Consider the following 12,456-nt stretch of genomic DNA (forward strand, 5'->3'; position numbering starts at 1 on the left):
TGTTGGGGCCCAGGAATCTGACAGCACACTCTCCCTACTGCTCTCCACTTGGAATGGTTTCTCATCCTGAGTGATGGTCTACACGTCTCCAGGCCCTAACACCTCCTTATCACCAATGCTTGCATTGCATGTGGCTCTAGAAGGATGTGTGATGGTGGGGTGGTAGAGGGTGTGAGTCGGACTGAGGCAGATAGATTAGCCCAATAATAAGTGGGCAGAAATGATTTAAAACATTCATTTGGTTCCATGGACATGGACAGTATATTATGTATTCAGGAAAAATAACTTCTTTCTGGCAAACTTAATCTAAGGCTTTGTACATCATCTGTACCTTTTTGCTTCTGCTTTCTCCAAATGTAGACGTTTGACATTTTGCAGAGACATTAAGTAATCTGCAATAAAAAATGAAAAAATAAAAAAGCCATAACACCTTCTAAATTGTTCACCCTTTGATTTCACATTCTCTGACCTGATATGACACTCCTCTTGAAAGGTTTTAATATATATTTTTTAATTAAAAAAAATATATATTTTTATACCAAATACAAACAACCACTTACAGATGCACACAAACAACGACTAAATCTCTACTGCCCAGACCCACATGCTCACAACTCCATCCCTAGTGCCTGCGTTATTGTTGCCACATGGCCTTAAATTGTACCAATTCACTTTTCTCGTTTGCCCTTGCTATTTCAATATTTCCATAATAAATCATTAGATTTTTCCATTGTGTTAATGATGGTGGATTAATTGATTTGCACGTTTTTTATTTAATCAAATTCAAGATGAGTGATGAGAGGAGAATCGTCCAGGCCATTGGGTAACTCAATACACCTCCATATGCCATGTCTTGAAATATGCAGACAGATTAAAAGTAAATTTACATTGTAATACTTCAGACACCCAACTTTCTAGCTCCGCTCACAATTTCTGGACATTATAGCATAACCCAGACAGAATGGATTATTGAATCATTGTTAGTTTTACACTTCAGACCTGACTGCCGTTATGCTGTGGAATTTGTGAAATTTGTCTATTCTATAATAACATTCTATATTCAAGGTTGCTCTGATGTCCAAAATATTTCAAATCGGCATTTTGGGATATATAACTTTTAAATTGCATGTATTTGAAACTATACATTGGTCAGTCCAAAATTACTTTTTTAATTCTGTCATGGAAATAAATGTCTTTCCTGTTACCAAGTCATTTCCGGTTTCTATGCCTTTGGTTTTCCATGTGGACCAATTTATCAGTGAATTCAGAAAAGCTATACACGATTATTCCATAATGTTCATTTCCTTCCATATTGTTATAGTGTTCTTAACTATGAAGTTGTTAATGTTCTTAGCTTTATCCTTAGAAAATAGACAAGTAAACAGATTCTGGGGATAAGCATGCTCATCTTCAATATGCACCCATTGTTCCTCTTTAGTGCATTTAACTATATGCGGCAAGTAAAAGCCTTGCTTTGCGAGTTAATACAATATTCCAAGTCTGGAAGGTTAAAAACCACCCTTAGACTTAGGTAGATGTAAAACCTACCTTTTTTATTCTATGAATTTATTAGCCCATATAAAGTATGTTATGACCGAGTATACTTTTTTAAAGAATGTCTTTGGTATTACCGAAAATAAATATCAAAACCTTTGGAGCGATGCCATTCTTGAAAGGTTTTTCATATGGCAGTTGCATTGATCAACTGGAGGGCAGGGTAGCCTAGTGGTTAGAGCATTGGGCTAGTAACCAGAAGGTTGCAAGTTCAAATCTCTGAGCTGACAAGGTACAAATCTGTCATTCTGCCCCTGAACAGGCAGTTAACCCACTGTTCCTAGGCCGTCGTTGAAAATAAGAATTTGTTCTTAACTGACTTGCCTAGTTAAATAAAATAAAAATCAATACAACTTTGCACAATGCCACTCTATTCAAATCTATGCAAGATTAACTTCTGTAGTGAACATGTATTCTTGGCTTGTCCACAGGCCTTGGTAAAAGACAAACAAAGTTGCATTCCCATAATACATTTCTGGAACACATTTCATTTCACATTTTATGACATCTAGTCCATGATGGAAGCACTCATATTTGAAATATCAAACACCAATCATCCTGCGCTCTTTTAGAATGAGCTTTGCATGTAGAATATACGGTTATATTTATGGAACAGCATGTATATATACTGGGCATGCAGGAGTGATCTGTTCTGTTTTTCTGTCATTTAAACCAAGAGAGTTTTGTGCATATCTGACAGTACATACAAACAAATCGTCACGATTAAAGTCAAATGTAAGATGACAAACATATACCAACTATAAAGAACAGCATAATATTCACATTCAAATCTTTTTTGTGTTTCTCTTTTGTTTTTACAAAATCACATTATATTGCTGGCATTGTAAAATAGCATTTTATATAATCTCTATATACTAACAAATGTACTTTCACAAATGACACATTTCCATCATATAATGCACCCTTTTGCTCTGTCATCTTTCTATTTACTCCTCCCTGTTTATCTGTATCTTAAAATGTAGTTGAAGCTGCGTGTTCATTAGATACTGTAAATATCAATTATTCATGCCCTACTATATATCAGTTACTAGCGCACAAAGCAAGTATCCTTGATGGTTGTGGAAATGGATGTGTTATTTTCAAATCGTCACTTTTGATCTGGATTTCTTCTTTGATAGTGAAGCTGAGGACCACTCAGTCTATGCTAATCCAAAGTCTCTATAATTCTCTCCTGCACCTTTAGTCAGTTCTATGACTATCTACAGCCGCACTCTGCCACCACCATGCCCTCGTACTTGTGCATGTAGGTGACCACTCCTCCATCCTCGTAAAGGAGTGAGATGGGCTCTAGCTTGGTGGGAACACAGCAGGCTGGTGACACCTTCTGTGGAATCTTACTGCTCAGCCGAGTCTGGACAATGGCATGCTTGGTAGGCGAGACCTCAGAGGTCATAGGGTAGCTGCATACACCATTGCACTCGTAGGCTTCATAGCCCATGGGCTGTATGACCCAGGTATCCCAGCCAATGTCCTTAAACTCCACATGGAGAGGGATCTTCTTACAGGGATCACCCTTGGCGTTGCGGCGGATTCGGGGAGGAGTGTCGTAATAGAGGTTGGAGTGCAGTTGCATGAGAGTCTCCTCATCCAGCTCCACTCCATCCGTGTTCCTAGCATCGCTCCCAGCCTGGTCCCCCCGGTTCCCGTGTGGACTCAGCTCCAGGTCAGCCGGCACATCGTTCTCATGTTCCATCATCCGGTTGAGCTCCCCCTTGTCCTCCTCACGATGGTCTCTGCTTTGATCATCTGAGAAGACAATCACCACTGGCTTGTGTTTCTCATCCAAGCCCATGTCAACATACACATCGACCAACTCTTTCTTTCCAGCCTCTTTTCTGACTTCCTGGCGGGTCTTCCCACCTTTGCACCTCAGACTTGCAATGTGGACCTCCAGTCGGTGGGTGGAGCTCTCTGCCTTCCGCCAAAGGTTGACCTGATTGGTCAGGTCGAAGGTGACCCAGACATCGTCTTTACCATAGACGTGCCGTGTTGCCAGTTCCTCCATTTCCTCAATTTTGTCTGTCTCCTGCTCATTCCTTCTTTTGTCCCTCCCCTCTTCTTTCCTCCAGTGCCCCCCCTCATGTATCTTGTAAACGGTCACCTTGCGGTCAAGGCCGGCGTAGTGTCTGCGGTCCTTCTGGACCAGGGTGTAAAGGCGAAGCTCGGCGGTGAGGATGTGCTCGTGGTGGGGGATGGAGATGTTGAACAGCAGGGGGTGTCTCCTCATGCCCCTGACCGTCACACTGTAGGGGGAGGAATCTGGAATTAAAATATCAATGAAGGTCTGAATTGGGTTTAGACTTCAATTGGATTTAATCAGTTTGAAATGAAATAATGCATCAATAATAAGGGTTTCATTTTAGCTCTTTTGTTAATGGTTAGATTTTATTGCAACCATATCATCTGACTTCAAGAAGAGGAAATAATAAGCACCTGTTAAACCAATTTCAATTCAATAAAATGTTCTTTAAGGGCAAATAAAATGTTTTATTCTTGTCAATTTAGGGCTAAAGTTCATAAAACTTGCTTTAAAGTCAATCTCAGTTAACCTGAGCCCAAAACAAAAAGTGATTTACAGTTACAGTCAAATATTAACTCCTCTAAAAGAAAAACAGCTGTGTGTACCTTTTGACATACTAAGTTATATTAGTCAATGTATTGTATAATGCTATAGTTCTCAAATTAAACAAAACTAATTTGAGTGGCTTTTCATGTTAGCTCAATAAACAATTACTAATATCAAAAGATACATTTTCAGGATGATAAAAATAAGAAAATGTAAAACAAAAATAAAAAATGTCTTCAGACAAATAGAAGTAAGTGTTCTACCTTCATTCTTGAAACTACGCACTATGTTGGCAGAGGGCACCGCTGTGTGATCATTGGCAAAGCGGTTGTACAGTTCCAGCATGTATTCTGGTGGCTCTTTACGGGTGGCACGGGGCCTTGCCCGGGCCTCCAGCTCTGTGAGGTTCAACGTAGACAGAAACTGACCCAGAGAGTCCTGCATGTCCAGCTCTACATCCTGATCCTGCTCCAACATGGAGGTATCCACCAGACCCCTGGCCCCAGGGCCCCGTCGAGGCTCCTCAGGGGACATGATGGGACTGCCCTGGCTCCAACCAGGCAGTAGCAGGGGCAGTAGGCTAAGAGAGTAGATGTATCCCAGTATGGAGAACACTGGAGCGACCATGACTGAATGACTCAAGGGCAGGTTCAGGTCCAAAGGATGAGTATCAAATATAGAAATATGAAAGGATCCTTAGCAGAGGACACCTGCGGAACAGTTCCCCCCTATCCAGCTGCAGTTTGTCTCGGTTGGGGCTGAAAGGGTGGTGTGTGGGTCGAGGGAAAACAGCTTTGTCCTTGTTGATCTTGTGATCGGGTGCAGAGGGCAGGGTGAGATGTGTTGTCCACCCCACTGTGCTGACATGTTTGGAGATGTCACTAGGGCTCTGCTCGCCCCCTGCCTCTCTCCGGGCCCGCCAGCCTGCTGACGACCTCTAACTCCAACTCCACTCATCTTCTATCTACTACTTTCTATGCATGCTTTTCTCTGGCTGTTCGCGGGCCACTGCTGAGGGGAGACTTGCTTTGTACACATCATTTTCTGCTTGAATGATCTTTTATGTAGAATCCACCTGAGAACATGTTGCTTAATGCTTGTAGGACAAACTATATATTTCTTTACAACATCTGAGCGAGTGCACTAGATATCAGCATACATGCATTTTCAGAGTAACCTCTGAAAAGTGAGTCAGAACCACTGTCATTGACAAGCTAATGCAGTGCTACAGGTGTTCCACAAGAGGTCAGAGTACATCGATCCATGACAGTGCTTTCCTTTGTTGAGTTCACTGTATAGGGAAAGCGAGATACCTCATTAGTTGTACAACTGAATGCCTTCAAGTGAAATGTGTCTTCTGCATTTAACCCAACCCCTCTGAATCAGAGAGGTGCAGGGGGCTGCCTTAATTGATCAACATCCATGTCTTCAACCTTCCGGTTACTGGGCCAACACTCTAACCGCGAGGCTATCTGCCACCCTATAGTATATTGGTTACAACAAAATGCTTATCAGTAGTTCTAATATTCAACAATGAATTCCAATACATTCCCTGATTAGATGTTTCAGCGACATTTATTGATTAGATGAAAAATAAATTAATTTAATAAGCATACTCTAAAATCTGCAAGACCAATTACAAAGCTTTGATATCTCTTGGTGAGGTATTATTGATTGATTGATAGCTCACAGTTGATTTTAATGAAGCCCTCTGCGCTGCCTAATGACAGCCTCTGGGCAGACTGAGTACTGCTTAAGGCTTTGATATACTTTTACAGTAGGGGAGAGTGGGTTAGGCTTACGTTTAGCAAAATAATTTATTCAGCATCACTACATCAAGGGAAATATAGTATTATTCATAACAACGATATGTAAGTGAAAATCAAAGAGGGGCTATGCGTTCTATGGAAAATAATGAACGACGTGGAGGTGTGTTCGACGCGCTAGCTGAGTGGCACTGACCTTCCACTTAGTTGAATTATTTTCCAGAGAACGCATAGAACACCGAGTTGATTATCCCTTTTATACCACGACTATAATTTAACACATTTGCCTCTAAAAATGTGTTAATTTGCCGGAAGAAATGTGTTCAACATCCACTGCAGTAGCCAGTAAGTTTACTAGAGAGCTGCGGTAGTTACCGTGGTAACCAAACAAACAGACTTGTTGATTTCGTTAACCCAACCGTCAGTCCCAGCTTGCCATCTTGAAAATCGAATTTAACAATGCCAATAATGTTTTCAATTCGACTTTTGCTTTCAAACCGAGCTCAAACATAGAACATAAGAATTGAATTCCACCTTGCAAATATACTGTGCGTTATAAGGAAATAATACGCGCTCTAGAATGCCAATCAGAAACAAGTATTCAACAGAGGAGGAAGGGACGCGCTATTAAGGTACACAATAGTACATTTTGGTAGATAGAAGGTGCTCGTTGGTAAAAGAGGTTAATTGGTCATCAAAAAGAAAGGAGGACCAAGGCACTTTTCATATAATTAATTAAAATGCCTTTATTGGTATGGCATGTTCAATAGAAACAAAACAGTTTTTTAAAAATGGTTTCTATTGAACATGCCATACCAATAAAGGCATTTTAATTAATTATATGAAAAGTGCCTTGGTCCTCCTTTCAGTTTTTAAAAAATGGTTTCTATTGAACATGCCATACCAATAAAGGCATTTTAATTAATTATATGAAAAGTGCCTTGGTCCTCCTTTCAGTTTTTAAAAAATGGTTTCTATTGAACATGCCATACCAATAAAGGCATTTCAATTAATTATATGAAGAGTGCCTTGGTCCTCCTTTTTAATGCCATGGTATATTTAAGCAATCAGGCCCGATGAGGTGTGGTATATGGCCAAGATGCCAAGGCTAAGCGCTATTCTTATGCACGATGCAAGGCGGAGTGCATGGATGCCTGGATACAGTATTTATACCACAAACCCCTGATGTGCCTTACTGCTATTATAAACTGGTTACCTACTTAATTAGAGCAGTAAACATAAATGTTTTGTCATAGCCGTTGTATACGTTCTGATAAGTGTAGTTATGGACTGAGTGGATCGAGTCCTGCATGCTGATTGCAGGGTTCGTACAGACATTGGCAAATCAAACGTGCAAGTACCTTTTCAAGCATTAATATTTATTTTAAAGGACCATCAATTTGTCATAGTTAATATTATGCAATTGTTTGTAGTCGCCACCAGATGGCAGTATATCGCCACAACCTCATAAAAAATAACTAATTTAATATTCATCACCACGTTGTTTCACTACTTATTTACTACATACATGAGTGGTGAAGTCAGTACTGATGATTTTGTCATTTGAGCAAAGTAGTGATGAGTAGAGTTTTGGGACATGCCGCCTACTGGTTGGTACACACTTTTCCTATTCGCATTACTACACAATTCCAGCTTAATGACTGTGTTTTACTGGCCATTTGGGAATCTACTACTTAATAGCTACGAAAACGCGAATTGATTCCGACTGGCAGCTTTGGTGAGGAAAACAGCACCTGAACGGCCGCCAGAACTGCAGGAGCACGGATGCCACTTGATGAAGCGGTATGTCGCAGGCGCTCCGTGCATGAGGTGATTGGCAAAACAGCTCTGGGTGTTATTGTAGAGAAAAAGTATCATAATGTAGAATTGGCGCTAGCATAGTATGCAGCGTTACGTCTTCCCCCCTTCACGTGGCTCTTCAGGGCCGACTCACCCATGTAATGTCAGTCTGAAGCATTTTCTGAAGCATTTTTTGCACCTTACCCAACTTGGTGTGTTGGTTGGGTCCAGTGATGTAGAGGGAAAAAGTTGGGTAAACTTTTTTAAATAGGCAGGGTTTATGACTTTGTGGCTATGGTAACTAATGACGACCATTGATGATGGTAGCTGGGTCATTCCTTGCATGCGGTGCTTTTTCTGTCCCCAGGAAATATCAGTTCTTAATTAGTGTGAAATGTGGATTCTAAAAGGCTTTAAATATAAGGTTAGGTGTGCTTTACCTTAAAAACAGTCAAATATAGATCCTGAAAGGGAATTTTACGCATTTGTAACACTTTTTGTCAGTGGATGTAGGCGTTTTTTGTCATGTCCCCAGGTGTTATGTATCAACTTCCACAATAAATATAAGCCATAAAATAATTACAATTTTAAAAATGGTCCTCATTATTTTATAGTCCTATTTCTTGATTATTGTATGTGTGGCCCTGACACTACTTTCCACCCTGTTAGTTTGATTGAATTCTTCATTTAAGAAAACAACTCCTTCCTACAATGGCCCCACATTCATGAATCCTTCCTACAATGGCCCCACATTCATGAAGTGTCATAGGCTAAATTATAGAGAAAAATAAATAAATAAAAATGGTCAAATACATTTGATAGAGAAGTTAAAATCCTGTTCAAGTGTTCACTATTATGCTCGCTCAACCTTGCTTACTCACAGAGCTATGGCTAATTTAGGCAAACAATTCCACCCTGTTAGGTTCCACCCTGTTATGATTATGCACCTAACAAATTGGAAAATGCCTCCCAAAAATGTTTAGGTGCCTGAGCTTGACCAATATGTTTTTCCTGAAAGTCAAACATGCCCTTTTTCTGATGGAATACATATTTTTTTAAATGGTACCACATTGTAGGAATGACCCAGCTATGAAGTAGCCTACTTCCTGTTAAGGCTTTTCCGCTTCTTCTCTTGGGTTTAAGAGGTGCAGCCACAGTACGTTGTGATCAACACTTTTTTCAAGTGGGTGAGGCGGTTTAGGGAGTTGCATTTATTACTAGAAAGGGACCGTTTGTATTGCCTTAAATATATGTGCCTTCTAAAAGTTTTGCCTTGTAATTCCGTTACGAAAAACCCACATATCTTTAAGATATTTTCAGATTTTTAAAGAAAGTTCACAGAAGTAACAAGTAAAGTTAGACCTACAAATTAGTCATAGTGTTTTTATTGATATCAAGCTTGTTTTTGAATTATTAACTGATTAAAACCTGTAATTCTGTTATTTGGCTCTTCGCGCTCTAGCGGCTCCTTGTGGCGGGCCGAATACCTGCAGGCTGACCCCGCCACCGGGGTTGTGGCTGGCTTCCTGGCTAAACTGGCGGGTGTTAATAAGGATCTGCCCCCTTTTTCTTTTTTTTTCACCAAAAAATGACATACCCAAATCGAACTGCCTGTAGCACAGGCCCTGAAGAAAGGATATGCATATTCTTGGTAACATTTGAACGGAAACACTTTGAAGTTTGTGGAAATGTGAAAGGAATGTAGGAGAATAAAACATAATAGATCTGGTAGAAGATAATAAGTCAGGTAAGTCAGGACTGGGTCATTGCTCTTTCCTTGTAGATGTAGCCCTTTTACAGATGTTGAACTCTATTGGCAGGCAAAAGTTCCTATAGAGCACAGTGAAAAGCTGTTTTGTTGTTCTGTTGAACTGAATTTAAAAAATTGCAGCAGAATGTCACCTACAGTGCCTTGCGAAAGTATTCGGCCCCCTTGAACTTTGCGACCTTTAGCCACATTTCAGGCTTCAAACATAAAGATATAAAACTGTATTTTTTTGTGAAGAATCAACAACAAGTGGGACACAATCATGAAGTGGAACGACATTTATTGGATATTTCAAACTTTTTTAACAAATCAAAAACTGAAAAATTGGGCGTGCAAAATTATTCAGCCCCTTTACTTTCAGTGCAGCAAACTCTCTCCAGAAGTTCAGTGAGGATCACTGAATGATCCAATGTTGACCTAAATGACTAATGATGATAAATACAATCCACCTGTGTGTAATCAAGTCTCCGTATAAATGCACCTGCACTGTGATAGTCTCAGAGGTCCGTTAAAAGCGCAGAGAGCATCATGAAGAACAAGGAACACACCAGGCAGGTCCGAGATACTGTTGTAAAGATTTCCCAAGCTTTAAACATCCCAATGAGCACTGTGCAAGCGATAATATTGAAATGGAAGGAGTATCAGGCCACTGCAAATCTACCAAGACCTGGCCGTCCCTCTAAACTTTCAGCTCATACAAGGAGAAGACTGATCAGAGATGCAGCCAAGAGGCCCATGATCACTCTGGATGAACTGCAGAGATCTACAGCTGAGGTGGGAGACTCTGTCCATAGGACAACAATCAGTCGTATATTGCACAAATCTGGCCTTTATGGAAGAGTGGCAAGAAGAAAGCCATTTCTTAAAGATATCCATAAAAAGTGTCGTTTAAAGTTTGCCACAAGCCACCTGGGAGACACACCAAACATGTGGAAGAAGGTGCTCTGGTCAGATGAAACCAAAATTGAACTTTTTGGCAACAATGCAAAACGTTATGTTTGGCGTAAAAGCAACACAGCTGAACACACCATCCCCACTGTCAAACATGGTGGTGGCAGCATCATGGTTTGGGCCTGCTTTTCTTCAGCAGGGACAGGGAAGATGGTTAAAATTGATGGGAAGATGGATGGAGCCAAATACAGGACCATTCTGGAAGAAAACCTGATGGAGTCTGCAAAAGACCTGAGACTGGGACGGAGATTTGTCTTCCAACAAGACAATGATCCAAAACATAAAGCAAAATCTACAATGGAATGGTTCAAAAATAAATATATCCAGGTGTTAGAATGGCCAAGTCAAAGTCCAGACCTGAATCCAATCGAGAATCTGTGGAAAGAACTGAAAACTGCTGTTCACAAATGCTCTCCATCCAACCTCACTGAGCTCGAGCTGTTTTGCAATGAGGAATGGGAAAAAATTTCAGTCTCTCGATGTGCAAAACTGATAGAGACATACCCCAAGCGACTTACAGCTGTAATCGCAGCAAAAGGTGGCGCTACAAAGTATTAACTTAAGGGGGCTGAATAATTTTGCACGCACAATTTTTCAGTTTTTGATTTGTTAAAAAAGTTTGAAATATCCAATAAATGTCGTTCCACTTCATGATTGTGTCCCACTTGTTGTTGATTCTTCACAAAAAAATACAGTTTTATATCTTTATGTTTGAAGCCTGAAATGTGGCAAAAGGTCGCAAAGTTCAAGGGGGCCGAATACTTTCGCACGGCACTGTATATCAAGGTTCGCAGTTGAACCAGAGATGAAGTGCAAACGCCCTTGCTTCTCTGAATAAAATAAAAAGCTGGTTTAAAAATACAATAACATTCTTTGGTGAATAAGCACATCAAGTCATTCTAAGTGATAAAAACTAGTCCTACATTTTTTCCCATGGTTCTACCAAAATGCACAAAGGGTTGATCCATCTTCACTCTCAGATGTAGAGGTTTTTGTTTGTAGATGAAAGCCTTGCTTTTTTGATGAGCAGATGTTGTGATATAACAGAAAGATAGTATTAGTAGTAGTTGCTGTAGCTAGTTCTGTTTTGATTCCTTCGATCCAATGCTACTGGCTGTTGATATTGCTGATGACAAAAGTGTAATTTTCTTATTATGGAAGTGATTCATTTTCATTGTGGCTGGCTATTTTCCATCAGAATACCATCTTTGGCAGAATTGCAGAACATTATCTAGGGTCACTCTGCTTCTGTTCTTGAATGCTGCCTATCCAAGGTGGTACAATGGTAATTCAGTGATATGTATTGTGACACCATTTTTTAAAAAGTTAAACCACTTTCAGAATCACTTTGCCAACTAAAGTACTGTACATTTCAGTGCAATCATACATGTTTCTCTTTATTTAAACTATTAAAATGTTTATGACCATTGTCCAGTAGTTCTTAAGCTTTTTCAGCCTGTGACCCAAATGAGAAATTCAGTGTTTTCCTGCAACTCAAGCTCATGAAAACATGCCCCCCTTTTGGCACCCTGGGTGAGATTTGGTTGGTGGGACCCCAACCATGCAGGTAAAACATTTTAGTCGCCAACCTCCTGACAGTGGAGAGAATATTTTTTGTTTTAAAATTAATTTCATGCAATTCTACACATTTTGCCATGACGTGTGCTATGATATCTAAGTGAGAGTGACTAACAAAATCATTCGGGGCCCCCTTGAGGTCAGGGCCCCTGGGCACATGCTCTGCATGCCCGGTCGATATACGGCCAGATTTACTACACGTTTAGATAGCTGGCTAGACTAATTTACCAGTCTAAAAATGGTTAGCTGACATGGCTAATTGAGTGACTGTCAGTGACATAGCAAGAGAAAAACTCCTGATGCACAACCACATTTCGACCCATACTTTATGCACAACCACAAACCATACTTTGAAGGGGCAATCTGCAGTTGCTACATCCATTTTTGGACCTATAAATGAATGGTGATATGTACCCATTTATTATTGAAGAAAATAACTTCTAAATGCCTCG

General features: G+C 40.2%; 1 protein-coding gene across 1 annotated transcript; it reads right to left on the reverse strand.

Moving 5' to 3' along the window:
* Window positions 1-730: 730 nt before the first annotated feature.
* LOC139409993 (bone morphogenetic protein 10-like) lies at window positions 731-6,263 on the reverse strand. The gene is made up of 2 exons (XM_071155411.1): window positions 4,405-6,263; window positions 731-3,834 (listed from the first exon to the last, which is right to left on the reverse strand). The coding sequence occupies exons 1-2, from the start codon at window positions 4,766-4,768 to the stop codon at window positions 2,771-2,773; spliced, it is 1,428 nt and encodes a 475-aa protein (XP_071011512.1). The 5' UTR covers window positions 4,769-6,263; the 3' UTR covers window positions 731-2,770.
* Window positions 6,264-12,456: the final 6,193 nt, after the last annotated feature.

The sequence above is a fragment of the Oncorhynchus clarkii genome, chromosome 5 (assembly GCF_045791955.1).
Source record: "Oncorhynchus clarkii lewisi isolate Uvic-CL-2024 chromosome 5, UVic_Ocla_1.0, whole genome shotgun sequence".
NCBI lineage: Eukaryota > Metazoa > Chordata > Actinopteri > Salmoniformes > Salmonidae > Oncorhynchus > Oncorhynchus clarkii.